The sequence below is a fragment of the Erinaceus europaeus genome, chromosome 3 (assembly GCF_950295315.1).
Source record: "Erinaceus europaeus chromosome 3, mEriEur2.1, whole genome shotgun sequence".
Taxonomy (NCBI): domain Eukaryota; kingdom Metazoa; phylum Chordata; class Mammalia; order Eulipotyphla; family Erinaceidae; genus Erinaceus; species Erinaceus europaeus.
Window position 1 is genome coordinate 156,327,693 of NC_080164.1, and position 26,234 is coordinate 156,353,926.

A 26,234-nucleotide genomic window follows, 5' to 3' on the forward strand; every position below is an offset into this window, starting at 1 on the left:
AGAAAAAAAAATATCACTGGGAATGGTGGATTTGCCATGCAGGTACTGAGCCCTACAAATAACCCTGGTGGGGAAAAAAAAAAAAAAGAATTTAAACTAAGGTCAGCCCAAAGAAAACCACGTCATAATACTAAATTGCATGACTCAAAAAGAAAAAAGAAATGCTGCTCTCTGATAGCTATACACATATAAAGCGGACGGGGGGAAGGAGGCAGCACCTTCTTGCACATGTAGGAAGTGTGGTGTGTCAGCTTCTCTTAAAGCTCTGAAATTCAGGTATCGATAAAATGGATGAAGTACAAGACAGAATAAGGTATAGAAAGAAAAAAACAAACAAACCCAGCAGTGGCAAGTGCTAGCAAATGAACATATAAACCTATGTTCCCACACTTGGTAATATTTTCATAGTGAGCCCCAGTGTTTGAACTGAGGTGTCTGTGTTCTGGGGACACACTGCTGTTTGGTTTTCTTTCTATTTGAAAACACTGATATCACAGGTACCTACCTGGAGCTCTAAAGAGAAGCAGCTCCAAGATGGGTGAGGACCTTCCCTCTCCTGATCTACACCCCCCAAATCAGAAAAGCGAATCAGCAAATGAGTAAGGAAATCAGGGGATTTAGGCAGTGAATGGAACATGCAAAAGAAGTTAGGCTGGAGAAGGCGATCGAGCACGCAGAGGTGAAAGCGGGGGCGCGTGCTATCACAGCAGCCAGGAAGGGCTTTTACAGGTGGTGGCCGATGAGCTAACGCCAAGGTGTAGGGTCCTTGGGAGAGGAAGCAGCAAGTGCCTGGGGAGGGAGGATAGCCTGAAGATGGTCTGATGAAGGGGAAGGGGAGGGCTGGGTGGTGGTGTATCTGGATGAGGACATAGGTTACCATGCTCAAAGACCTGGGTTCAAGTCTCCAGGCCTCACCAGAGGAGAGGGGAGGTGGGGAGGATAGCTTCATGAACAGTGAAGCAGTGCTACAGGTTTCTCCTTTCTCTTTTCTTTTTTCTTTCTTCTTCTTCTTTTTTTTTTTTTGCCTCCAGGATTATGTCTAGGGCTCAGTGCCACCACTATGAATCCACTGCTCCTGGCAGCCATTTTTCTATTTTATTGGGTAGGGCAGAGAGAAATTGAGAGAGGAAGGGGAGGGAGAGAGAGAGAGAGATAAGACACCTGCAGGCCTGTTCCGTGGCTTGTGAAGTGTCTCTACTGCAGGTGGGGAACTGGGAGCTTAAACCAGATCTTTGCACCGGTCCTTGCACTTAGTACCGTGCACTTAACTGGGTGTACCACCGCCCCCCATCGCCCGATCCTTCTTGATTTGTCTTTAACCAATAATTAATTAACTAATTAATTATTTTTAAAAAGGGAAGGAGAGAGAGGTCATGGTTTACACTCCAGTTCTGCCACCTGCTGGCTTGGCAGCCTGGTCAAATTATGTAACCTCTCTCTCTGAGCTGATGAACAGTGCACCCGAGAGGGCCAGTGGAGACACTGGGCAGAGTGTGCGCCACAAAGCAGTTCTCGGCAATAACCATTAAGAACCGTGCTTGCTGGTGGTGAAGGAGATTTTCAGATAGACTTGGAGAGGAATCACAGACATCGCTGGCACTGCTCTCTATCCAAGACACACAGCGAACTCTCTACCTGCAGGATGATCATGTCTGGCCGGTACTGCTTCCGCAGGCCCATGTCAAACATCAGGAACTTGAGCATGGTGAACGCCTCTTCCTCTCCCATGTGAAGCAGCAAGATGCCGGCCACGAAGCTGAGGCCTTGGCAGTACCCCACTTCCTGGTCTAGCAGTGAGTAGGCTTTCAAGATGTTGTAAAGTGACAGCTGCCCAGCACCTAGCTGGGCCGAGAAGTAAGGATGCGTTGGGAAGGTTCGCCCTGCAAAAACAAGACATCTTCGCTGTCATTAAGTAAGTCTACTGGACCAGGAACCTCTGAGCCTCAGACTTTTAAATGCCCCGTGACAGATGACAGGATAAAGAAGTTATGGGTCATATACTTAATAGAGTACTACTCAACAGTTTAAAATGGCGAGATTCCGTCCTTTGGGATAAAATGGATGGAACTGGAGGTGACTGTGCTTAGTGAAGTAAGTAAGGAAGTGAAGAGAAACTAACAGGTAGTTTCACTCATATGAAGAATATAGACAATTAAAACTGGGGCCAGGTGGTGGTGCACCTGGTTGAGCGCAAGTTACAACGCATGAGGACCTGGGTTTGAGACCCCAGTCCCCACCTTCAGGGGAAAAGCTTTGTGAGTGGTAAAGCAGTGTCTCTCTATCTCTCTTTCTATCTCCCCTTTCTCTCTTGATTACTGTCTCTAGCCAATAAGTAAAAAAAGATTTAAAAAATTTAAAAGGAGAATTAAAACACATGAACTTGCAAAAACCAAATGGAGTCAACCTATTTCTAAGACCATGGCAGAATGCTTAAGGAAGGGTAGGGGGCACAGAACTTTGGCAGTGGGAGTGGTATGGAACTACACCCCTATCTTACAATCTTGTAAGCCACTATTAAATCACTAATAATTAAAGAATAAAGAAATGGAGGGAGTGTCTTATCATAGACCAGCGTCTAAGACTACACCTCTTTTCTGCAAACAGGCCAGCCCCCCTGTTCCTGGAACACTGCTTGGAATGAAAGCCTAGTAATCAATCACTCATGGTTTTTCTGGGGCCATCCAGGTGAGACAAATTAGAATTTCCTTTGAAATCTGTCATCTGCCAGTTTGATCTAAAACAAAGAGAGTGTGTTTGGTTCTCTAAACAGTCCTCTGTTCCCAAGGGGAGCAGGCTGCCGTGGTCCATGGACGTTCAGCCAACATCATCCCAATGCAGCTCGGTGGGCTGACTCTCCTGGACCCCATGGATTTGCCTACAAATGCTACACACCACGCCCAGGTTTCTGGAAGCCAACCCAGGCAGCACGTGGAAATAGGCGGAGAAGCAGCAGGTGTTTTCTTTTACACAAAACAGCTACCTTCCCAAGAGGAAATTTGAAAAAGTTCTTAACGTCCTGATTATTTTCTCAAGATCGTGACTACATTTAAAAAGCTAGTACCAAGAGAAGTCTGCAAGACTTTTGTCCAGGTGGCTTTTGTGGCTGAAACCCGTCAAGTCTTACCTCTCCCCCCTCCTTCTGGAATACAACTGATGGGGGAGTGTGGTTCCAGGGAGCAGAGATAGGAAAGTCTAAGGGCTAAAAGACATGCTGCCTGGGTTTAAACCCCAGCATCACATCAAATGCCATGGCACCATGGGAGACTCCAGTGCTATAGTCTCTCTCTTCCTCTTTATTTGATAAGACAGAGAAATTGAGAGAGGAAGGGGAAATAGAGAGGAAGAGAGAGAAAAAGATATACACCTGCAGTACTGCTTCACTATTGTACAGCTTCCTCTTCATGAAGGTGGGGACCAGGTGTTTGAACCTGAGTCCTTGCACATGGTAAGATGCGCATTCAACCAGGTATATATCCACATGGGCCCTTCCTCCTCTCTGACATAAAAAGTGGGGAAAAGTCAGCCCAGGAGCAGTGACATTATTAATGTGCAAAATTTCAGTGCCACAAAAAAAAAAAAAAAAATGAATGAATGAATGAATGAGAGAGTGAGAAGAAGAAAAAGAGGAGGAACATCCATCCACAGCAGCTAAGGGCCAAGCCTGGGTCTAGGTGAAAATGATGGCCTTGTCTGGGCCTTCAAGGTGCACTTAGGTATATTTAGGCCCCAAGTTAATTGTGCGCCTTAATTATTCAGTCTCAACAAGAGAGAGAGGATGCGAATGCTGTCTCAGGAGAAAGCATTTTATCAATGCTGATCAATCATCTGAACTTGACGTAAGAGGCTGGCAAGTCTCCTAACCACTTCCCTGCTTTCTCCCTGGGCCTGTTTTCACTCTTGCCCGCTCTATTCCATTTCCTAACAAATCTTCCCTTCACACAGAGCCCACCCTGCTGCTGGGAAACAATCAATGGCACCCTAGTGGAGCTTGGCCCATTCACTTCCTTCCCCTCTAACTCCAGGGCTCTGTCTGAGAACCATGAAGGGGACCCCTGGGCCTCAGAAGCCCTCTGGGCTGTGTGCAGCATCGAGTGTACATGTGTGATGCTGTGCGTTTTCCTAATCCAGAGAACTGCAAACAAGCGCCCTGCCCTGCCCTTCCCCCGTGGACACAATTTAAACTGTTCCAGTGGCCCATAGTAAGGGGGAACCATGTGGGAAAGGACTCACTTGGACAGTGCACTGCTTTGCCATGTGTGCAACAAAGGTTCAAGCCTAGCCCCCAACTCTTGAAGAGAGACTGGGTGCTTGGATTCTTTTACTATCTTTCTGTTTCTCAGTCTCTGTTTAAATCCAGCCATGACATCATCTCCCCAGACAATAACTTGGGTCCACCTGCATATCAGAGGTCAGGCTCAGGCAAAAACTAGTTATAGTCATGGACCCTTTGGAATATAACTAAAATAGACCTACTAGCTATCTTCAAAACGGAGACTCCAAATCTTCATCTGCAATATTTCTGCAATATTCCAGCCTTTAGGTTCATGATTAGTCAACAATTTGTTTGGCTTTATATTTTAACTCATTTTTCAGCCACCAGGTTCCAGATGCTACCATATGGCAACCAGACCTCCCTGTGCAGATAATCCCACCAATGTGTCCTGAAGACCTGCCTCTCCAGAGCTCTGCCCAACTAGGGAAAGAGAGAGACAGGCTGGGAAAATGGATCGACCTGTCAATGCCCATGTTCAGTGTGGAAGCAATTATAGAAGCCAGACCTTCCACCTTCTGCACCCCATAGTGACCCTGGGTCCATACTCCCAGAGGGGATAAAGAACAGGGAAGCTATCAGAAGAGGGGATGGGATATGGAGTTCTGGTGGTGGGAACTGTGTGGAGTTGCACCCCTCTTATCCTATGATTTTGGCAGTGTTTCCTTTTTGTAAATAAAAGTTAAAAAAAAAAAAAAGCACCAAAGCGCAAGGACCGGCATAAGGATCCCAGTTCGAGCCCCTGGCTCCCCACCTGCAGGGGAGTCGCTTCACAGGAGGTGAAGCAGGTCTGCAGGTGTCTTTCTCTCCCCTTCTCTGTCTTCCCCTCCTCTCTCCATTTCTTTCTGTCCTATCCAACAACAATGACATCAATAACAATAATAATAACTATAACAATAAAACAACAAGGGCAACAAAAGAGAATAAATAAATAAATATAAAAATATTAAAAAAAAACAAAGCAAAGGGTTAACAGGTGAAACTAACTTAAGCAAGGTACTCCTCAAACTTTAACCCAAAACATGTGAAATATTGTCAGTTCAACATCTAATGAATACACAAATTATAGTCACAGCATCTTTAAAAAATACCTTTATTAATTCACTTTGATAGGAAGAGAGAAAGTAAGAGTGGGAGAGGAGCTAGGAGAGACAGAGAGAGAGAGAGAGAGAGAGAGAGAGAGAGAGAGACCTGTAACACTGCTTCATTACTCACTAACATGCTGGTGGTCACAGTGGGCTGGGGTCCAGTGCAGCCTTTACATGAACTGTGTACCTTGTCTTGGACCATCTGCACTTCAAGTGCCCAGCAGCTGTACATGGCCACCACACCAGGCAGCACAAGGGCATGGTTCCCAGGGTCTGGAACAAGTGTATAAAGGCAGAGGACCACTCTGTGCCCTGCCGGCTGCCAAGCAGGGGTCACTTCTGGCCCCAGCGTGCTGCCCCCTTAGCCTCTCCAGTCAGCACAGGAGGCAACGCACAACAGAAGTCATGTGGGTGTGGGGGAACAACAGGAGAGGGTGAGCTATTTTGACACTGGCTTTGTTGACCTTGGTGTGTCTGCTCATAAGCTCTCCTCTCCTACAAGACTCTGCCCCAGGCAGAAAGCAGAGCTGGCCCTAGCGGCCCTGCCCATGTTGGGGACACTTCTCATGTGACCCTCACCACACTCCTAAGAGGGGCCTGGTGGGACTAGGGATGACCTGTGCCAGTCCAACCCTTGGTGGTTGAAAGGTTCTGGGCTGGGTCACTGTGTGCAGTCATAGGGCTCTGTGCTAGAAAGGAGGTAGTGTAGCATTCTGCACAGGACCTGCACACCGAGGCCCCGTGTTCAATTCCCAGAACTATGAATAGTGAAAGTTGAGTAGTGCTCTGGTCCAAGAGACAGAAACAAAGAAGGAAAAGGAGGAGGAGATGCATTGGCCAGGACAGAAGCACAGTGGGTATGCAGAAGACTTTCATGTCTGAGGCTCTAAAGTCCCAGGTTCAATCCTCAGCACCACCATAAACCATAAACCATAAGCCAGGGCTAAGCATTGCTCCAGGAAAATATAAATAAATATGTAAACACATAAATAAAGAAGGAGGAAAAGGGCCTCCTGTTGGGTTTAATGTTTTGCCATCATAGTCTTGAAATTCTGAGTTACTGAGCAAGGGAGTTTGCATGTTCACTCAGCAGCTCGGGGAGAGCTCTGTAAGTTTCCTCTGGGGGTGTTCATAGCCACCTTCCCCACTGCCCTGCCACCAAGTGTTATGTGAAAGCGAACCACAGACCAAATCCTGCTAAACATCTGACCTTTAGTGACAAGCCAAAGTGAAAAAGGAAGCAGGCACATGCTTTTTGGGCCAGGCTTCCCTGAAGGAGGGCACTAAGGCAGGCTGGGGGCACTGCCTGAATAGAGAATTGGCCTCAAGTTCTGCTTCACAGAGGTGCTGAAGGCAGGGTCTGGACTCTGACCTATGAGAAGTTTTGGACATAAGAATCTGGTGCACAGGACTGGGGAAACAGTATAGTGGCTATGCAAAAAGACTTTCATGCCCAAGGCTCTGAGGTCCCAGGTTCAAGACCCAGCACTATCATAAGCCACAGCAGAGCAGTGCTCTGGTTGTGTGTTCTCTCTCTCAGTAAAAAAAAAAAAAAAAAAAAAATATATATATATATATATATATATATATATATATATATATATATATATATATATATATCTGGTGGAGGCCAGATGGTGGTGCACCTGGATGAGTGCACATACAGTACAAAAGGACCTGAGTTCAAGCCTCCTGTCCCCACCTGTAGGAAAAAAATCTTCACAAGTGGTAAAATAGTACTGCAGGTGTCTCTCTGTCTCTCTCCCTCCCTCTCAATTTCTGTCTCTATCCAATAAATAAATAACCAGAAAACAATAAATAATAAAAATTTTAAAAGCTGGTGCATATTCCAGGACTCCTGGAAAGAATAAGGGCAGGACATGTTCATAAACATGTTAGAAATAAGGGCAGGACATGTTCATAAACATGTTAGAAATAAGGGCAGGACATGTTCATAAACATGTTAGAAATAAGGGCAGGACATGTTCATAAACATGTTAGAAATAAGGGCAGGACATGTTCATAAACGTTAGAAATAAGGGCAGGACATGTTCATAAACATGTTAGAAATAAGGGCAGGACATGTTCATAAACATGTTAGAAATAAGGGCAGGACATGTTCATAAACATGTTAGAAATTTTTCAGCGAGACATGAAAACCACTCGGAGAAGAACATCAAAGTCCATAAATATTCTCATGGCAGCTCGGGTTAAATTTTATCTCTAAAACAGTTGAAGATTCATTACATTTTGCAAAAAAATAAAAGTTGAACATTTGGCCTTTGATGCTCTCTGGTTTTAAAACTGCAAACAAAGGGTTATGGATTTTTATTGATTTCTATTAAAGTTTGTGATGAACGAAGAGAATAAATCATAGAATATCTCTAAGGTGAAGCACTTTTTGCCTTTCTAAGCACAGAGTTAGGCTTAGAAGACCTATGCAGCTATGTCCCTGGAGCACTTGGGATTATGAGAGCAAAAGCAGGGTAATTCCTCATGCTAAAGGGATTCATGAAGAAAGAGAAGAGCTCAGGGGCTTTCGTGAGGAGCGCTTACATGGTTTCATTTGAAGGAGTGGTTTCACAGGGGTGTGTGTGTGTGTGTGTGTGTGTGTGTGTGTGTGTGTGTGTGTGTGTGTGTGTGTGTGTGTCGCGTGTGCGCTATACCAGGCTAGGCTCTGTCTGACTTCACTCAGACCATCTACACTATAGAGATATGACACTGCCTGCAGTGATCCAGGAGGTGATAAAGCTTTGGACTCTCAAGCATGAGGTCCCGAGTTTGATCCCCAGCAGCACATGTGCCAGAGTGATGTCTGGTTCTTTCTCTCTCCTACCTGCCTCATAAATAAATAAAATCTTCTTTTAAAAAAAGAGATACGACACTGTGGAATTTAGCTAACATTACTTAAAATATACAAGACTGGAGTGAGGATTTTTTTTCTTTTTAGGACAGAGAGAAATCGAGAGTGAGAGGGGGAGATAGGAAGAGAGAAAGACAGACACCTGCAGATCTGTTTCACCATTTGTGAAGTGACCCCCTGCAGGTGGGGAGTGGGGGGGGGTTTCAAACCGGAATCCTTGCACTGGCCCTTGTGCTTCGTATTATGTGCACTTAACCCAGTGCACCACCGCCTGGCTCCCCTGACTGAGGTTTTTTTCTATGTGGATTTGCTCTAGAAGCAGCATGGCTGAAGGCCCATGATTCCAACCCTGCCTTGTGTGGTGCAGAGCAGACATCTAGCCCCTCTGAGGCTCAGCTGCCTCTTACAATGGGTGGGATGTACTCAAAGTGGAATAGAGAATACCTGTGTATAACAGATAAATAAATGGGTATGGCTACAGGTGTCTGAGGCTGGCTAAGTCTCTTTGGAACATTATACAAATAGATGGAAACACCAACTTTCTGAGACAACAAGGAGAAAAGATACATATATAACAATTCTGTAGCAAAATTACAAAATAATTTCTATTTGAAGGCAGAGGAACAACTTTGTAGAACCAAATACTCCACTGGATTTATCATTCTATCTGAGCCAGAAAAACTTACTAAAAGACTTCCTGACTAAAAGAAAGTTCTGTCACAGAAAATGATTGTCACAAAATGTAGAATTCACAATCATGTGTGACATATAATATCCCACTATAAAGCCCAATATAACTATAAATTCCAAATAACAACAGATTCACCAAAACATCTGTGAACCCCAAATTTCCTGCTCTCTCTTTATTACCCAAACCAGTCTAGTCTGTGTTCAGTCTCAAGACACCATCACTGACGTTCTTTGAGAGAAGAATCTGTCCTCACAAATCTGACCACAATAAAACACTGGTTCCGGTGTGCTCCATGAAATCCCTGAGTACAACTTCCTGTCCCATGGAATCTGAGACTCTGCCAAGTGTCTCTAACCTTCTAATCCTGATGTATGGTCAGTTTGAGCATAGACAGGGGAGAGAGGCCTCCAGGAACATTTCAGGGGTTCATAAGGTCATCTCTCCCTTCTTTAATCACACATCTGTGAAGGTAGGTGTTTCTTAGTATATTTCAAATAACATCATACAATAAATTGAATGCAGAAGCAATTATGAAATACTAAAGAGATGTGGCAACATGTAAATGATACCACTTGCTAATTTTTCATAATGATGCCTATACTATGCATTTGTGTTACAGTTGTTTTAAATAAAATGTACATTAATATATATTACTTTATTAAAATAATAAGTCATGTTAGAAATCCTAGATGTTTTAGTTTTCATTTCTAATATGGTGAATTTTGGTAGAAATTATTCATGTGAAGCAAAGCTCTCTGGGCAAAGCAAAAGAGTGAAAGACAGCTGGGGAGATAGCATACTGTCTATGCAAAAATGAAAAAAAAAAAAAGACTTTCATGTTTGAGGCACTGAGGTCCCAGGTTCAATCCCCAGCACCACCAATAAGCCAGAGATAAGCAGTGCTCCGGTCAGTCTCTCTCTCTCTCTCCCCGTCTCCCTCACCCCCCCCCTTCTCTCTGTACCTCTTTCCCAAATTAAAACAAATAATTTTTTTAAATTGAAAGAAACTCTAGTGGTCTGGGAGGTGGCGCAGTGGAAAACATGTTGGACTCTCAAACTATGAGGTCCCGAATTCAATCCCTGGCAGCACATGTACCAGAGTGATGTCTGGTTCTTTCTCTCTCTCCTTCTATCCCTCTCATTAATAAATATAAAATATTTTTTAAAAGAAATATTTTTTAAAAATGAATGAAACTCTAAGATCAAAACTTGGGTGAGTGTTGAGATGAACACCTCAACTCACTGGCACTCCAGAGGATACCCAGTGAAGCATGGAAGGTAAGGTGGGGGGTCCTGGGGGCAGAGCAGGGGCCAGGCAGATTAAAAACCCTCCTGGGCAATCCTCACTCGCATACCCCAGTACAACAGCCCCAACTTAGAAAGCTGACAGTGGGGAGGGAAGAAATGGATTTGCAAAGCCTTTACAGGTGTACGCTAGTCCAGAGCCTGGAAGCAGAGTCTTGGGCAAGGGCAAATTGGAGCACAGCTCCTTGAATCTCACTGCTCAGAGCAGACTAACTATAAGCAAAATGCAACATACTGTTTCCTGTACTTGTTTCAGTCTAGGAAAATAGTCTAGACTGAGCCTCCACTTCAATGAGATGATGGGCTGTACAGAAGGCTGTGAACACCCTCAAGACAAGCACCTGGCTTCCAGAAGACTCCAGGCTTAGGAAACACTGAGAAAGGTTCTGGAAATGCTTCAGGCCATGGGAACTGGCTCTTCCAAACACTGCCATCTCCTGTGATGTTGAACAATGTAGGTCCAGGGGCTGCACGGTGGCACACCAGTAGAGCTTGCATGTTACAGTGTGCAAGGGCCTGGGTTTGAGTCCTGGCTCCCTAGCAGCAGGGAGGAAGCTTCACGAGCAGTGAAACAGTGCCGCAGCTGTTTCTCTTTCTCTCTCTCTTCTGCCTCGTCCCTCTTAATTTCCCTCTTTCTTGCTCTTAAGCCTAAAATAAATATTTTTAAAAAGAAAAATGCAAGCCCTTTAAGCTTCTCTCTAAAGCAACTTCCCTTCATACACAAAAAAATGAGAACAAGCCTGGGAAGTGGAGCAAGTCAAATATGAACTCAAAGAAACCCCTGCTTCACACCAGAGAACTGTGTAACAATTTCCTGTCCTGCGTGTTTGAGAAGAGAATCCTGGCTAAGAGGGCTGAAAAAGTGCGATTCAGACACATTTCTAAATCACTCACAACTGAACTTCATGAAGTGTCCACAACTCAGTGTTCATAGAAGCTCTCTTCACTTAGTGGGGGAGGACCTAGGATAGGTCTCTTCATCCCCCTCATGAGTGAAGACGTGCCTTCCTCAGCAGTTTTCAAACACAAATCAAATCAGAATCACCCAAGGGCTTGTGAAAACTCTCATATCGGGAGTCGGGCGGTAGCGCAGCGGGTTAAGTGCACGTGGCACAAAACACAAGGACCAGCATAAGGATCCCGGTTCGAGCCCCCAGCTCCCCACCTACAGGGGAGTTCCTTCACAGGCGGTGAAGCAGATCTGCAGGTGTCTATCTTTCTCTCCCCCTCCCTATCTTCCCCTCCTCTCTCCATTTCTCTCTGTCCTATCCTATCCAACAGAGATGACATCAATGACAACAATAATAACTACAACAACAATAAAGAGACAAAAAGGGCAACAAAAGGGAAAATAAAAACAAACAAAACAAACAAACAAAAAACACTCACCATCACCCAGAGATTGTTCCTCAGCCTAGACCAGAGAGGAGGCCTCAGGAATGTGAGGTTTTGACAAACTCCTCAAGACCCAGCAGGAGACCACTGCACTAGCCACAGCTAGTCCTTACTTAGCGGCCTACTCATTTACCGACTGAGGAGTTAGGACCAGCAGAATCTGAGATAAGAGACTGAGGTTGGGGGGAATATGCCCTTTGTATAATGCTTCAGTTTTAATTAAATAATCTGATGGCTGGACCCCGTAGAACACATTTGTTAACAATGAGCAAGGACCCAGGTTCAAACCTCTGGTCCCCACTAGCAGGGGAGAAGCTTCACAAGCAGTGAGACAGTGCAAGAGTTGTCTCTCTCTCTCTCTCCCTCTGTGTCTTCCCCTTTCAATTTCTATTTAATAAATTAACACATAAATATTTTTAAATGAAGGAAAGTATTCCTAGAATCAATATAAATATTGGGTTGTCAGAAAAGTCATGATGTAATTTTCTTGTTTTTGTCTGAAAAAAAACAAAACTTTCATGCCTGAGGCACTGAGGTCCCAAGTTCAGTCTCCAGCACCACTATAAGTCAGAGCTGAGCAGTGCTCTGAATTCTCTCTTTTTCTCTTTCCTTTTTTCTCTCTGTACCTCTCTCCCTCATTGAAACAAATTAAAAAAAAAATTGTTAAGTGAAAGAAACCCTAGGATCAATAATAATTTGGTGACCAAGAAGTGTGTGCTTCCTAGAATGCTTGTTGAGCACTGAGTATTTAACAAGTATCAGTGGCATCACCAGTGAATGGCAGGGGTGGAGGGGTGAGACAGGACGGCTCTTTTGCACCCAGATTACTGTTAGGAAACATCTGGTGAAGTCCAGGGACTATGGGGCCAGCTCCAGCTAGCTATGACCATACATGTCTCTATCTGCTTCCGTGATCAGTGACATCACGCTGGTAGCTTAAAGTTAGCCAAGGTGGGGAGCGTTTCCACCATGGAAACCTGCCAGTCTAACCATCAGACTTCCTGTTGAGGGGTCTGGAGATGCTGGATGCGACATTTTGGCCAGCACACCCTGAGAGGGCAGGAAGCCCCCTCCTGCTTTTAGCTCTCCCTTTACCACCCACATACTTCTATCACCTTGAGGTTGAAGGGCATGTTTAAAATGATCACACAGGGTAGATAACATAATGGTTATACAAAGAGACTCTCAAGCCTGAGGCTCCGAAGTCCCAGGTTCAATCTCTCTACACCACCATAAGCCAGAGCTGAGTAGTGCTCTGTAAATAATAATAATGATAATGATAATGATAAAATAATCACAAAAACATAATTTCACAACGTGGGCTTGATAATAGCAGAGACGATGGCAAGCCCTCTGGACTAACCTGTTGTGGCTGCTGACAGGAGAATTTATTAGATTCTTGAACAGCCTGACTGACTGCCATGAATCCATGACTCCAGCCAGAAAGACTGGTGTGTTAGGTGACAGGGTGGCTGTGTGACAGATCCCAAGTGCTTGTCTTTCTGCTGTCTTTAATGCTTGTTAGTGTCTCAGACAGGTTTAAAGCCCAGAGGTAAAAAAGAAAGTGGTGCTGTCAGGGCCAAGCCCTGCACTCAAAGCACACAACACTCAGCTCTTTGTGAAAGGCCAAGTGAGGCAAACTACCCTGCTGGGTACTCCCCTCTGCCCACTGGCTATATTTAGCCCTCTGAAATGCCCTCAGTTGAGCCTGTAAATGGATCAGCGTTCCTTACCTCCTCTCAGATTCTAAAACAGCAAGGAGAAAACTCTTTCATAATTTGTGAGTAGATTGTTCCTTTTCTGAGACCAGGAAGGTTTTGTACTTTTGGTTTAAGTAGGTTTAAAGACAAACCAGGAAATGAGAGGTTGTGGAGAAAAGGGAACTCTGCTTTACTGCTAGGGGGAATGCAAACTGGTACAGCCCCTTTGGCAGACTGTATGGGCAGTCCTTAAACAAATAAAAATGGAATTACCTTATGACCCAGTAATACCACTCAGGCATTTATCCAGTGGACACTCAAGCACTAATTAGAAGGGACATATGCATCCCTATGTTCATAGCTGCATTACTCCCAATAGCCAAAGAGTGGAAGCAGCCTAAATGTCCATCATCAGATGACTGGCTAAAGACGTTATGGGATATATATTCTATGGACTACTACTCTGTAAGCAAAAGAAAAAAGATGATATTGTGTTCTTTGGGACAAAATTTTAACTGGAGGTGCTTATGCTTGGTAAAATAAAGAGATGAAAGACAACTACCAGATGGTCTCATCATACGTGGAATCTAAAGATCTGATTTACATTAACTTGGAAAGAAAAATCCAAGCAAAACTGAAGCAGAAAACTGTAAGACTCATGAGAACTCTGGTGGTTCTCTCTGGGAGGTGGGAACGTGGGGACACAGGACTTTGGTGGCGGGTGTGGTGTGGAGCTATACACTGTAACCTTGCAGTCGTGTAGCAAACTTTATTAATAACAAAAACAAAATAAAATTGTTAAAAAATAAAACAGAGTTAAGAAAAGAAAAAAAATTCATTACAACAGGCTGGAGAACCAGTGAACAATAAGAGCACAGGATTTGCATGCCTGAGGCCCAGGAGGCCCAGCCTTAGTCTTCAGCACCACCATGTGCCAAAGCATGTGGTGCTCTGGTCTGTGTCTTTTTCTCTCATAGCAATAAGTCATCAGGACCAGTATAATAGCTCACCAATGCACTCCTAGTTTGCCATGCACACAACCCAGGTTTTTTGTTGCCCTTGTTATTATTGGTATTGCTGTTGTTATTATTGGATAGGACAGTGACCCCCCTGTAGGTGGGGAGCCAGGGACTCAAACCAGGATTCTCCCTCCAGTCCTTGTGCTTTGTACCATGTGCACTTAACCCACTGCGCTACCGCCTGCCCCTGGCATACTGGATTCTTAACCCCAGTGAGCTTTTGGATCTACACTTTGCCTCCCTGTAGTGGAGTCATGCCTAAACCCAGTTAGCCAGCCTGACAGAGGGTGTCTACAAGTCCAGCTAAAAATTCTACTGTATCTGCTCACCAAGAGAATTGCCAGGCCTTTGCCATCACTTCTCTGACCTATAAAGCAGATGAGTCTAACAAGTGGTAGACGTGGTGGTATGTGTGCTGTGGGATTAGCAGCACCTCCTGTCACCGCTACCTCACTTGGTGGTGCTCCTCCATTTCTGGACCTTTTTAAGTGCTGTTCTGGCTAAATCCCTCCTATCAAGGGAGAGAGTGGGCAGCCTTACCAGGTGGAGGCACTGCCTGCTGAGGCTGCCCAGGCTGGGTGCCAGGGAGAGGAGTAGCTGAGCTGGTAGAAGATACAGGGATGAGGTGGTACCTGAGGTATATTGAGCTGGTTACTTAGTGCCACTGACCATGGTCAGGACTGGGGCAGGATGCCTGGCATCTATGGTGCCCACCCAGGATGGAGAGAGCACAAGGGTGTCTGTGAGCTGAGCATGGCACAGAGAAATGCAGCTGGCACCAGCCAAAAGGGTGGGGCCATGAGGTCTCTGAAGTGATCTACTAAGGAATCATCTTCTAGCCCAGAGAGGAGCTGTTTCTCCTGGCTGGGTGGAGTCAACTCTGAAGCATTGCTCCCTCGAACTGGAGAAGTAAAGCAGGAGCCAAGGCAGACAGAAAGGACAGGATCTGAGTAGGAAGAGGATGGAGACTAAGATGACTTAGGTTCTAGAACTTTCTGCCACTGAGTCACCTGTGACATACGCAAAGCACTTGATCTCTCTGGTCCTCATTCATCAACTTCAAAGTGGAGTAAAATGTGCTCAATTTCACACAGCATTGAGCGTAGTCAAAATCTAACTACGAAATACAAAGTCTATCTTCCTTACTCCTCAGTGAGGGAGGAAAAACTCGCTAAAAAAAGCTGAATTAGACCAACAGCTAATTTCATAAAGCAAGAAGCAGAAAAACAAGAATACACAACAGCCAAATTAGGTGTTACTACCAGGCACATTTTGTTTGTTCGTTTATTGCTGGGGCTCAGTGCCTCTATGACCCCACCACTGTCTCTAGGAAGTCATTTTTTAATTTTTTTAAAATATTTTTATTTATTCATTATTGGACATAAGAGATAGAGAGAAATCGAGAAGTGGGGAAGATAGAGAGGGAGAGGAAGACAGAGAGACATCTGCGACCTACTTCACCACTTGTGAAGCTTTTCCCCTACAGGTGGGGATCAGGGGCTTGACCGTGGGACCTTGTGCACTGTAATGTTTGCGCTTAACCAGGTGCACCACCACCTGGCCCCCCCCCCAATTTTTTTATGTGGGCCGTGAGGTAGCACAGTGAATAAAGCACTGTACTCTCAAGCATGAGGTCCTGAGTTCAATCCCCGGCAGCACATGTACCAGAGTGATGTTTGGTTCTTTCTCTCTCTCCTAACTTTCTCATTAATAAATAAATAAATAAAATCTTTTAAAAATGTTTTTATTATCTTTATTTATATATTGGATAGAGATAGCCAGAAATTGAGAGGGAAGGGGGTGATAGACAGAGAGACACCTGCAGCCCTGCTTCACCACTCAGGAAGCTTTCCCCCTGCAGGTGGGGACCAAGGGCTCAAACTTGGGTCCTTGTGCACTGTAACATGTGTGCTCAACCAGGTGTGCCACCACCCCGCCCCATCTTTTTTTTTTTTTAACAGAGTGTGAGAGACAGATAAAGAAAAAGAGAAACACCTACAGCAGTGCTCCACTGCTCAAGAATCTTCCCATCCACAACTTGAACCCAGCACCTTGCCCATAACATGTTCACTTTACCGGGTGCACCACACCTATCCCCTATTCTGTTTTTCTGGCCAGCGATGGATAGTACTGTTTAAGAAAAGACTGATTCTTTGTTTCTTACTGCCTTTTAGCCACCAAGTTGCAGATGCTACCATGACTTCATCCTGAACTCCCAGGGCAGATGACCTCACCAACACGTTCTGGAACCTCATCTCCTCAGACCCCTACCCGACTAGTGGAAGATACAAACAGGCTGGGAGTATGGACTGACCTGCAAACACCCATGTCCAGTTGGAGAAGTAATTATAGAAGCCAGACCTTCCACCTTCTACAGCCCCGTAAAAAAAATTTTGGTCCATACTCCCAGAGGGGTCAGTGTTAGGGAAGATGACCAGAGGGCTCTGAACTTCAATTCCATCAGGACCCAGAGAGAGAATAAGAGGGGAAAAAAAAAAAGAAAGAAAAGAAAAGAAGGACACTCAGAAGTAGCAGGTGTGACTTCAACAGAGAAGACAGAACCATACACAAAAATGGGCAAATATAGATAATTATAGAAATAATAGTCAACCCATATCTGTGATCTTGGAAGAACTAATGCAGTTTCCAAAGGAGGGAAAAGGACACAGAATTCTGGTGGTGGGAAAGGTGTGGAATTATACCCCTGTTAGCTTATAATTTTACAAGTTAGTATTAAATCACTAATAAGATATTAAAAGAAAAGGAAGGATTGAATTTACCATCAGCTTCTGCTCAGCCCTGCACACCACTGCTGGGCCTCAAGTTAGTGCAGACTAAGAGCAAGTACAGACTAAACATCTGCGTAGGCAAATGCCGCCCCATGGTGAGAAGTGAGGGAAGTAACAGTAAAAAATCTGCAGCAATTTCTGGGGGCAGAGTGGGGGGTGCCCTCTCCACCTGACCAAGCAGAGCTGGAGCCAGGCAGGCAGGGGACCTCAAATTCTCTCCTGGGTCTGGGCCCACACACAAGTTCATAGGGGAAGGGCAGGGTGATGCTGGCTGAAGCCTGGAGAGGAACACCGAGGCTACTTGGGAAGCGTATTCTTAGAATAGGTTCTTTCAGGCCTTGGGGGTATTCAGAGGGCATCCAGAGTGGAGGCCACGCCTGGCCTGGGAAACAAGTGAGGTGGAGCCAGGAGGCCAACACAACTGGGAGGGGTGGGGGAGAGGCTGCAGGTGGTGCTTGGGGGTGCAGGAAGGGGAGGGTGGGAGATGGGCAGGGGCAAAGGAGACCCGACTGTTGTTTGGCCCTGCCAGGAAACAAAAAAAGGCTGCCTTTCGGTTCACACAGACCCCAGCCAACTGGAAGAAAGGCTGAGAGCCTCTGGGAAGGAAAGACCCAGCTCCCCACCCAGTAGCCTCACCCCCACCCCTACCTAGACCCTTGTGCTGCTCTGGCTGCTTCCTTCTCTGCAGAGAAGAGATAATTACAGCCCAGTACCAGGAGACAGAGGGCTGGGCCTGCTCCGGGGAGGGGTGAGAGGGAGGCTTAAGGGGAGCTTAGAAGGGGGAGCAGAACAAAGAAATTATCTGCATTCCACCCCACTCCCCACCCCACCCCCCACCTCCTACTCCACACTTTATACTTCACCTCCCATGATAGGAACATGAAGTCATTTCTTCTGTTAGTCATCACACCAGCACACACAGCTACTGCCAATTCACAGAGCTGCTCTGCGTGGGGTCAGTGGGCCAAATGGGCTGTGGCTCTATGCCCCAGGCTCTGTGCCCAAGGTGTGGCCAGGGCCAGCCAGCACCACCCCTCACCCAGAGGACCTCCATGGGGACACGTGGGGCTTCCAGGCTCATCGGGTCTTGATGGGGGAGAGGCCTTAACATGTCCCACTGATCACCTGTGTGACTGTGGCTGACACTTGACCTCTTTGTGCCTCAATTTCCTTGTGTCTTAAAGAGGACACAGAGCCAAATTCCTAGGGGTGCTGTGAGTTCATGTGAGATTGGAGTGCTAGTTCAGGGCCTCATGTTCAACATGTCACAATATTGACTGAGCATCTACTGTGTAACAGGCCATGTCCTAGGAGCTAGGGTTCAGTGGCACAACTGTGCCAGTTCTGTCAGCAAAAGATAACACCCTATAGGGGAGGACAGCAATTAAAGCCATTGCCATATGCAAGGACAGTCAGGGGGCAGGGCTGGGCTGCGGAGTCACAGTGCTCCCAGTAGTGCATTGGCTGTGTTACTTTCAGTAAGTCACTTAACCTCTCTGTGTGTTAGTTTTCTCAACTCTAAGCAGGGATAGAACAATCACTCCCAAATATGCTGGTAAAGATCAAAGAAAGCGGTTTAAGGAACCGTATACAACATGTGGCCTTAGTAAAATGACGTCTTAGCTTGAAATATTGGCAGTAGTAATAATAGTGATAGATGTGCTAAGTATCATGGGTGGGGTGTATGACACGGCACAGAAAGATTTCATACAGGCACCTAATCCAGTCTGAGGGTGGCACATGAACCCAAATGAGGACAGTTTCTCAGGGATGACATATAAGCTTGGCCTTAAAGGGCACCTCTAATAAAATCGGCTCTCACAATCTGCTGTCAACTGAACAGAAAAGACTGGACACTGGCTGGTCTAGCTCATATGACTGGGATCTACTCCAACTGCTGCCTGCAGGGCCCTCAAGCACCAATGGGCTCTGGGGAGCCCTCTAGTGGCAGGCAGAAGGGGATGTGCCCCACCTCCTCCCCAGGAAGGGCCACTGACAAGCCAGAGAAGGCTCTTTCAGACACCACAATCACATGCTGACTCCACAAGCTCTTCACTCCAACAACTGCAAGTGAATCTGAGAAGTGATTCTCTTCACAGAGCTTTTTAAGCTGTTGGAAAGACCAGGGTTTCCACATGGCCAGAGGCATACACACAAACTGCTTTTCGCATAAATCTTGCTTGTAACAGCCATAGGTAGGGGAGTGGTTCCTACGATTAACCCGAGCTTCTGTTTTGACGCTTATGTTATCTTCCTGGATGCTCCTTTGGTCAACTACCCAGCCTATCAATATTTGAATTACTGGACTGGGGCCCAGGTCAGAATCAGAGGCTTTGTGACCTGTGTGAGGAGCAAAGTTCTGGCTGCCTGGTGGAAAGAGAGATCAGAGAAGGCTGGGTGGTGGCACATCTGGCTGAGTGCACACATTACAGTGTGCAAGGACATGGGTTCAAATCCCCAGCCCCCACCAGCAGTGGGTAAGCTTCATAAGCAGTGAAGCAGGTCTGCAGGTGTCTCTTTTTATCTCTATCTCCCCCTCCTCTTTGAATTTCTGTCTTATCAAAATAAGTATATCAATAATAAAAAATGATTTAAAAGAAAGAGGAGAGGGAAGGGGAGGGAAGGAGAGAGAGAGAGAGAAAGAGAGAGGGAGAGAGAGGCCAGGAAGACATCTGGGATCACTCACTATAGGGCTTTTCAAATTTCAAGTCTCAAGAGTCAGCTTTGGTTGTTGAACATAAATAACCTGGACAGACTATTCGCATCCTTCATGTGGGTGAAACATCCTGTTGAATTGGCTGCGTACTTACCCAGGTCAATGAGAATTGCGTGCTGCTGGGAGGTGAGCTGCTTTAAGAGTTCTTTGTACGGCGTGTCCTTTGGCTGCTGCTTATTGGGAAACTGGTGTCTCAGGTGGTATTGCTCTGCCAGGAACTTCCAGATCTCACCTCGGTGGTGACGCGGCACACCTTCAGACAGGGAAGGATACAGAGACTAAACACACAGGCTACAGCTTAACAGAAACAAGTCAGGGGGACCAGGCAGTAGCACACCTGGTTAAGCCCACACATTACAGTGTGCAAGGACCCAGGTTCAAGGCCCTGGTCCCCACCTGCAGAAGGAAAGCTTCATGAATGGTGAAGTAGGGTTGCAGGTGTCTCTGTCTCTCTCCCTCTCTACGTCCTCCACCTGTCTCAATTTCTCTACTGTATTCAATAATAAATAAGTAAAAATTAAAAACAAAAAAGATTTAAACGAGTCATGTTTCATCCCATTGGTTTCCATTTGGGTTCCATTATGAGTTAACAGAGAACTGGAGAAGGCTAAAGTTTCATCATATCTATTCCCCTCCTTCCACAGCCCGCCTACCACGTCTTCCCTCATTTCCCCGACCTTCTTCTGCTTCCTTTTCACCTTCCAGCTTATACTGTTGAGACTGAGTTAGACCCTGCAGGAGGTGAAGTGATGGATGGTCTAGCCCCTCTCTGCTACCCATCAGCCACACTCGAGGGAACCAGGACGACGCATGTCAAACGACAGTATGGAATGAGAGCTCGTCAAAGGGTCAGAACCAGAGTGGGGGGTTTAGAAAAAGGAGCTCTATGTTGTTCTAGAGCCTTTACTAGTGCCAGGCCTGGAAAGTGGGGCTAAGGAGGAGGGAAGACAGATCAGAGGGCAGAACTGTGAGGGCCCCACTGCCCCAACTACAGGGTTCCAGTCCTACAAGGGACAAAAATGGAAGGTGAGAAGCCTGAACTTTGTCTGGTAGCCCTAGGGAACCACGGGATGTTTCTGAGCTGGAGAGACAGTGTAGCTTAACCCCAACTGAGACTCTGTAACACTGCTGAGACATCTTTCTGCAAGGGAGCAGGGGGCTGGAGGAAGGGCCCAGAGGCTGGCCAGGGGCCTGTGACACAAACATATCAAGAAGAGGTTTCAACAGTGATCTGAAATGAAAGAAAGGCTCCCAGAGACTCTTAAATACAGTTCAGGTTTTAAGTGCAACTAATTTGAATACTCAAAATGACTTAAGAGGTCTAGAATGATTACTTTTCTTGAAATCCATTACTTTATTCAGGGTAAATATCTCTAGTAGAAAGCTGGAGGTAGAGGGTAGATAGCATAATGGTTATGCAAAGAGACTCTCATGCCTGAGGCTCCAAAGTCCCAGGTTCAATCCCCTGCACCACCATAAACCTGAACAGTGCTCTGGTTAAAAAAAAAAAAGAGTTAGGACCAGGGGATGGCACACCGGTTAAGTTCACATGTTACCATGAGCAAAGACCTGGGTTCAAGCCCCCAGTCTCTTTTCTGCCCTATTAAATAAATAAATATTTAGAACTTATTTAAAAACTAATTTATGTGGCCTGGGAGGTGGGGCACCTGGTAAAACATACACATTGCCATGCACAAGGATGCAGGTTCAAGCCTCCTATCCTCACCTGCAGGGGGAAAGCTTCATAAGTGGTGAAGCAGTGCTACAGCTATCTGTCTGTCTGTCTGTCTATCTACCTATCTCCCTGTTTCCTACCAAGTAAGAAGAAAAGGAAAAGAAAAGGAAAAAGAAAAGGAAAAAATGAGTTGTGGGAGTGCTGCATTTGTCTCACAGGCACCAAATCCCAGTGACAACACTGGTGGTAATTTTAAACGTAGCAATTATTATTTATTTCTTTACAACATGAGAAAGAGAAACAGAAACAGAGAACCAGAGCATCACACTGGCCCATGTGATGCCAAGGCTTGAACTCCGAACCTCGTGCCTTTAAGCCCAGAGCTGCAGTCACACTGTACTACCTTTCTGGCCACTAGGTCAATTCATTTTGGAAAAAGTGACTTCTGAGACTTTATTATTATTATTATTATTATTATTATTATTGTTACTCAGCTTCCTCAAGATCCAAATGTGGAAACAGGGAGAGCAAGAGGCCTGCAGAATAAGACTCCAAATCTCTCTCATCTCTGAGAAGCATGCAGCAGGCACAAAGAGACCTCGACCTAGGGGCTGATCTTTCTGCCTATCCAGAAAACAATGTGACCAGCCTGAACACACATCCCTGTCACTTGGGGACTCAAGTGACATTTACAATGACTCTAGTGAGCTGAGTTGTCCTGATTCTAAGCTCTTCATGTTCTCCCACAAGCTGGAAGGGAAATATGGTGGCGGTTCTCACAGTGCAGGTGAGACAGCAGTGGCCAATGGAAAAAGGTCCCTTGCCTGCTGTCACATTGTTGGCCAGGGTCAACTTAGTGAACATCATATCCTTTAATATCCTCCCTGTGGGCCACTGTCAGACAAGCTGCATCTCAGGTGAGGAGTTGGCAACCAACAGTAAAATTGTTGCTTGTGGATCTGAACCAGAGAGGAGCTGGTCTCATTCATGTAGAAAATAGCAAACATCATTCAGCCTCTTCTCAGGAATCCTTATGGTGTAGTGAGTAATTTGGTTTTTCCTTACAATGTGAGAGAAAAACAGGACACACTTAGATGTGATGTCATCTTACACCTTCTATAAATGTTCACCTCAGCATTAACCTGACCACACTGTGCAGTGTGGACTGTTTGGTGGCCCTCAGAACATATGTCCATGTCTTAGTCCCTGGAACCTGTAAATGCTGCTTTACTGAGCTTCTGAAATGAGACCCAAACTACATAGATGGGCTCTATATCCAGTAAAAAAAAAAGTCTTTATAAAGGGGGGGTGGGGCGGTGGGCAGTGGTGAACCTGGTTGAGCGCATACACTACCACGTGCAAGAACCTGCTTCAGCCTGTAGTTCCCACATGCAGGGGGGAAGCTTCACAAGTAGGGAAGCAGTGCTTTCTCTATACCTGTCTCTTTCTCTATAGCTGTCTCCTCTTCCTTCTCAATTTCTGTTTCTACCCAAAATAAATAAAATTAAAAAATTAAAAAAAAAAAAGACACACAGAGGAGAATGAAGGGGAAGAGAAGCCCTCTGTGATCAAGGATGCTAAGATGGGAGGAAGGGCAGCCACCAGATGAGGAATGCCCATAGCCACCAGGAGCTGGAAGAAGGCAAGGACAGCTATGCCAACACCTTGATTTCAGAGTTCTGGCCTTCGGAGCCATGACAGGGAAGTGTCTGCTGTCTCAGCAACCAGTTTTATGTTATGGAAGCAAAAGGAAACTACTATACTTGGACCTCTGCCTTTTTCTATTATTCCATCCCTGCTTTCCTTCTTACTACTCCTGGCTAAAGAGAGATCTTTAGCTTGTGTGTACACACACAAACACACACACACACACACACACACACCCGATACTTCAAACCCTGATGAGAAGTAAATGTGTCCTGAAAACAGTAAGTGTGTTAAATGATTTATTGTGGGGTTTTTCACAAGATATTTTTTTTTAGGCTGGGAATTTTTTTCCACATTATGAGATGACCGATTTCCTCTTATAACTAAATCATTCCTATTATCTTATCAGATCTTGACTTTCTTTTTGTTAAAGTAAAGAACAATGGTTGTGTCAGAGTACCACATATTCTGGTACTGAGGAGAAAGCTCAAATTTTATAATTTGAAAACAAAGGGTCATGCACATCAGAGTCATTTTTTAAAAAAGATTTTATTTATTTATTCATGAGAAATAACAGGAGAGAGAAAGAACCAGACATCACTCTGGTACATGTGCTGCCGGGGATCAAACTCAGGACCTCATGCTTGAGAGTCCAATGCCTTATCCACTGTGCCACCTCCCGGACTATGAGTCAGTATTTTTTCCATGAATGGCCTCAAACACCCACTTTTGGTTTTGACTCTGCTCGTAGCTGAAGAGAGATACCTAGCCATGGTCTGCAGACCAGCAGATATGCTCACAATTTAAAGAAAGAGAACAAATTTAAAACACACACACCACACACACACACACACACACACACACACTAGAAGAAAGTGGAAAATCACCCATAACTAGAATGAACATGTAATTCACACAACAAAATGGAAAGCTTTCCATTCCGGATGAAGCAGGGTGTATGGTCATCCTGCCTCTCAGTCCAGTGTCAGTAAACATGTCAGGATGTTTTTCTAGATGTAAGCTGGTAAGCAAGCAGCAATGTATAGGCTTGAGTACATACAGGTGGTGCATTTCTAAACTTCCCCAGGCAGCGTCTACATTAGTAAATTCTAATCTACTATAATCATTTCCAAGGAATATGACATGGGATAATCACATGGTTGAACTTTTTGGTTTTGTTTTGTTTTTGGCTACCAAACAATGTGATAATAAGCATTGTTTCTGACTGATTAATTTCTAGAAAGGGTTCCCATAAATGGTATACTGGTAGGCCAAAGGTAAGTAGAGTTTCATCTCATCCATATGCCAAACACGTTTTTTTTTTTTTAAAAAAGATTTAATTTTCTAGGAGAGAAAGACCAGAGCACCACTTGACTTTGGCATGTGGTAGTGATGGGGATTTGAACCTGGGGCCTCAGGCATACAAACCCTCTGCTCTAACACTGAGCTATTTCCCTGACGCGTCAAATGTCCTGATTTGTGTTGTTTGTTTTGTTTTTAAATTTTCTTTATTTATTGGATAGAGATAGCCATAAATATAGGGGGGGAGAGACAGAGAAGAAAAGAGATACCTGCAACACTGCTTCACCACTCACAAAACTTTTCCCCTGTAGACGGGAACTGGGGGCTCGAACCCAGGTCCTTGCACACTGTAAGCTTGTAGGTCCTTTCATTTCTGCCACTTTCCTGTCTTTCAGTCATTAATAGGAGAGACATTAGTACCTGCATGAGGACTGTCTTCTCTCTGAGGGCTCTGAAGTGACAGTTCTCACCTGAAAGGTCAACAGTGTAGTTTTGATCTGATCTCACTTTTAACTCTGAGCTACCGGAAGGACTGTGGTTGTCTGTTTGGACCCATTACATCTCATGTGTTGAAACCAGCTGAATAACTGGCAAACCTCGTTTACTGTTAAGAGTCAAAGTTCCTGTTATAGACACTGATATAGAATGTCGGGATATGTGAGGAAATGCCAGGTCGGCCCTGACTCAACTCTGTACAGACGTTGTCTAGTCACTTCCCAACTTCCCTACATGGATTCCAGGTGCCTGGAGTATTTCTGTTTATTCCCTTACTAAAATGCAAGGGGGCCACCCTAGTGCCAGGCTTTAAAGAATCTAAATATTTGGACTAGCTGTCACAGCTCATAAGAATTGCCTTGTGTAGAAGCAAAGTCATCTGAAGGACATCATCATCTAGTCAACCGTGAAAAAGGAAAAAAGAACTCATTCTTTTCTCTTATGTTAAAACAGCAAAGCTGAGGCTATCTAGTGCAATGGTAAGCCTCCAGCAGCCACTGTAGACATGAGACTCTGTGAGAACTAGTAGGGAGCTCTGAGGTCCTCGATTTGGTCCACACCTTTCATTCTAGCAGCCAGAGACTACTGTACAGGCTGAGCTGGGAGCTGCTGGCTGGTTCAGAATATGAGTCCTCACCAGTTACCATCTCTCTGGTTGTTCTGAGAACAGTCCTCTTTCTGAGGCATATTTAATCACAGATGGGACTGAAAGGCTCTGTGACACTGGGCCCACTGTCAGTTGCTCTAGAACCAGCCTTCCCTCACCACTGAAAGAAAAATAATTGTGAACAGCAGTAAGTCCATATCATTACTAGGGTGCAGTGTCAAAACTCAGATAAGGGTGAAATAATAACTAAGAGCCCAGAGACGGGTGGGGCGTGGGAGTACTTCCTCTCGGAGATAAATACTGAAGATGTAACTTCTTCTATGGAATACCTGAGACAGTCAGAAAACTAAGATTTACATGGATCTGCAACTCTTTTTTTTTTTGCCTCCAGTGTTATCAATAGGGCTTTGTGCCAGCACTACAAATCCATGGCTCCTGGCGGCCATTTGTTCTACTTTATAGGATAGGACAGAAAGAAACTGAGAGAGGAGGGGAAGATAGAGAGAGGGAGAGGGAAGACAGACACCTGCAGACCTGCTTTGTGAAGTGACCTCCATGCAGGTGGGGAACTGAGGGCTCGAGCCAGGATCCTTGTGCATCGTACTATATGCACTTAACCTGGTGCACCACCACATGGCCCCCAACTCTTAAATTCTAAACATCTGATTACTC

At 45.3% G+C, this 26,234-nt stretch overlaps 1 protein-coding gene across 6 annotated transcripts in view; it reads right to left on the minus strand.

Moving 5' to 3' along the window:
• The window catches only part of TBC1D1 (TBC1 domain family member 1), a 272,373-nt gene that overhangs the window by 21,393 nt on the left and 224,746 nt on the right, over window positions 1-26,234 (minus strand). For 5 of the 6 annotated variants that reach the window (XM_060188219.1, XM_060188218.1, XM_060188220.1 and 2 more), the window contains 2 exons: window positions 19,931-20,089; window positions 1,636-1,880 (listed from right to left, as the gene is read on the minus strand). In XM_060188219.1, the coding sequence (XP_060044202.1) occupies window positions 1,636-1,880; window positions 19,931-20,089 (404 nt within the window). Of the gene's footprint in view, window positions 1-1,635; window positions 1,881-19,930; window positions 20,090-26,234 lie in introns of those variants that run through there. The other variant, XM_060188222.1, reaches the window with a different exon arrangement.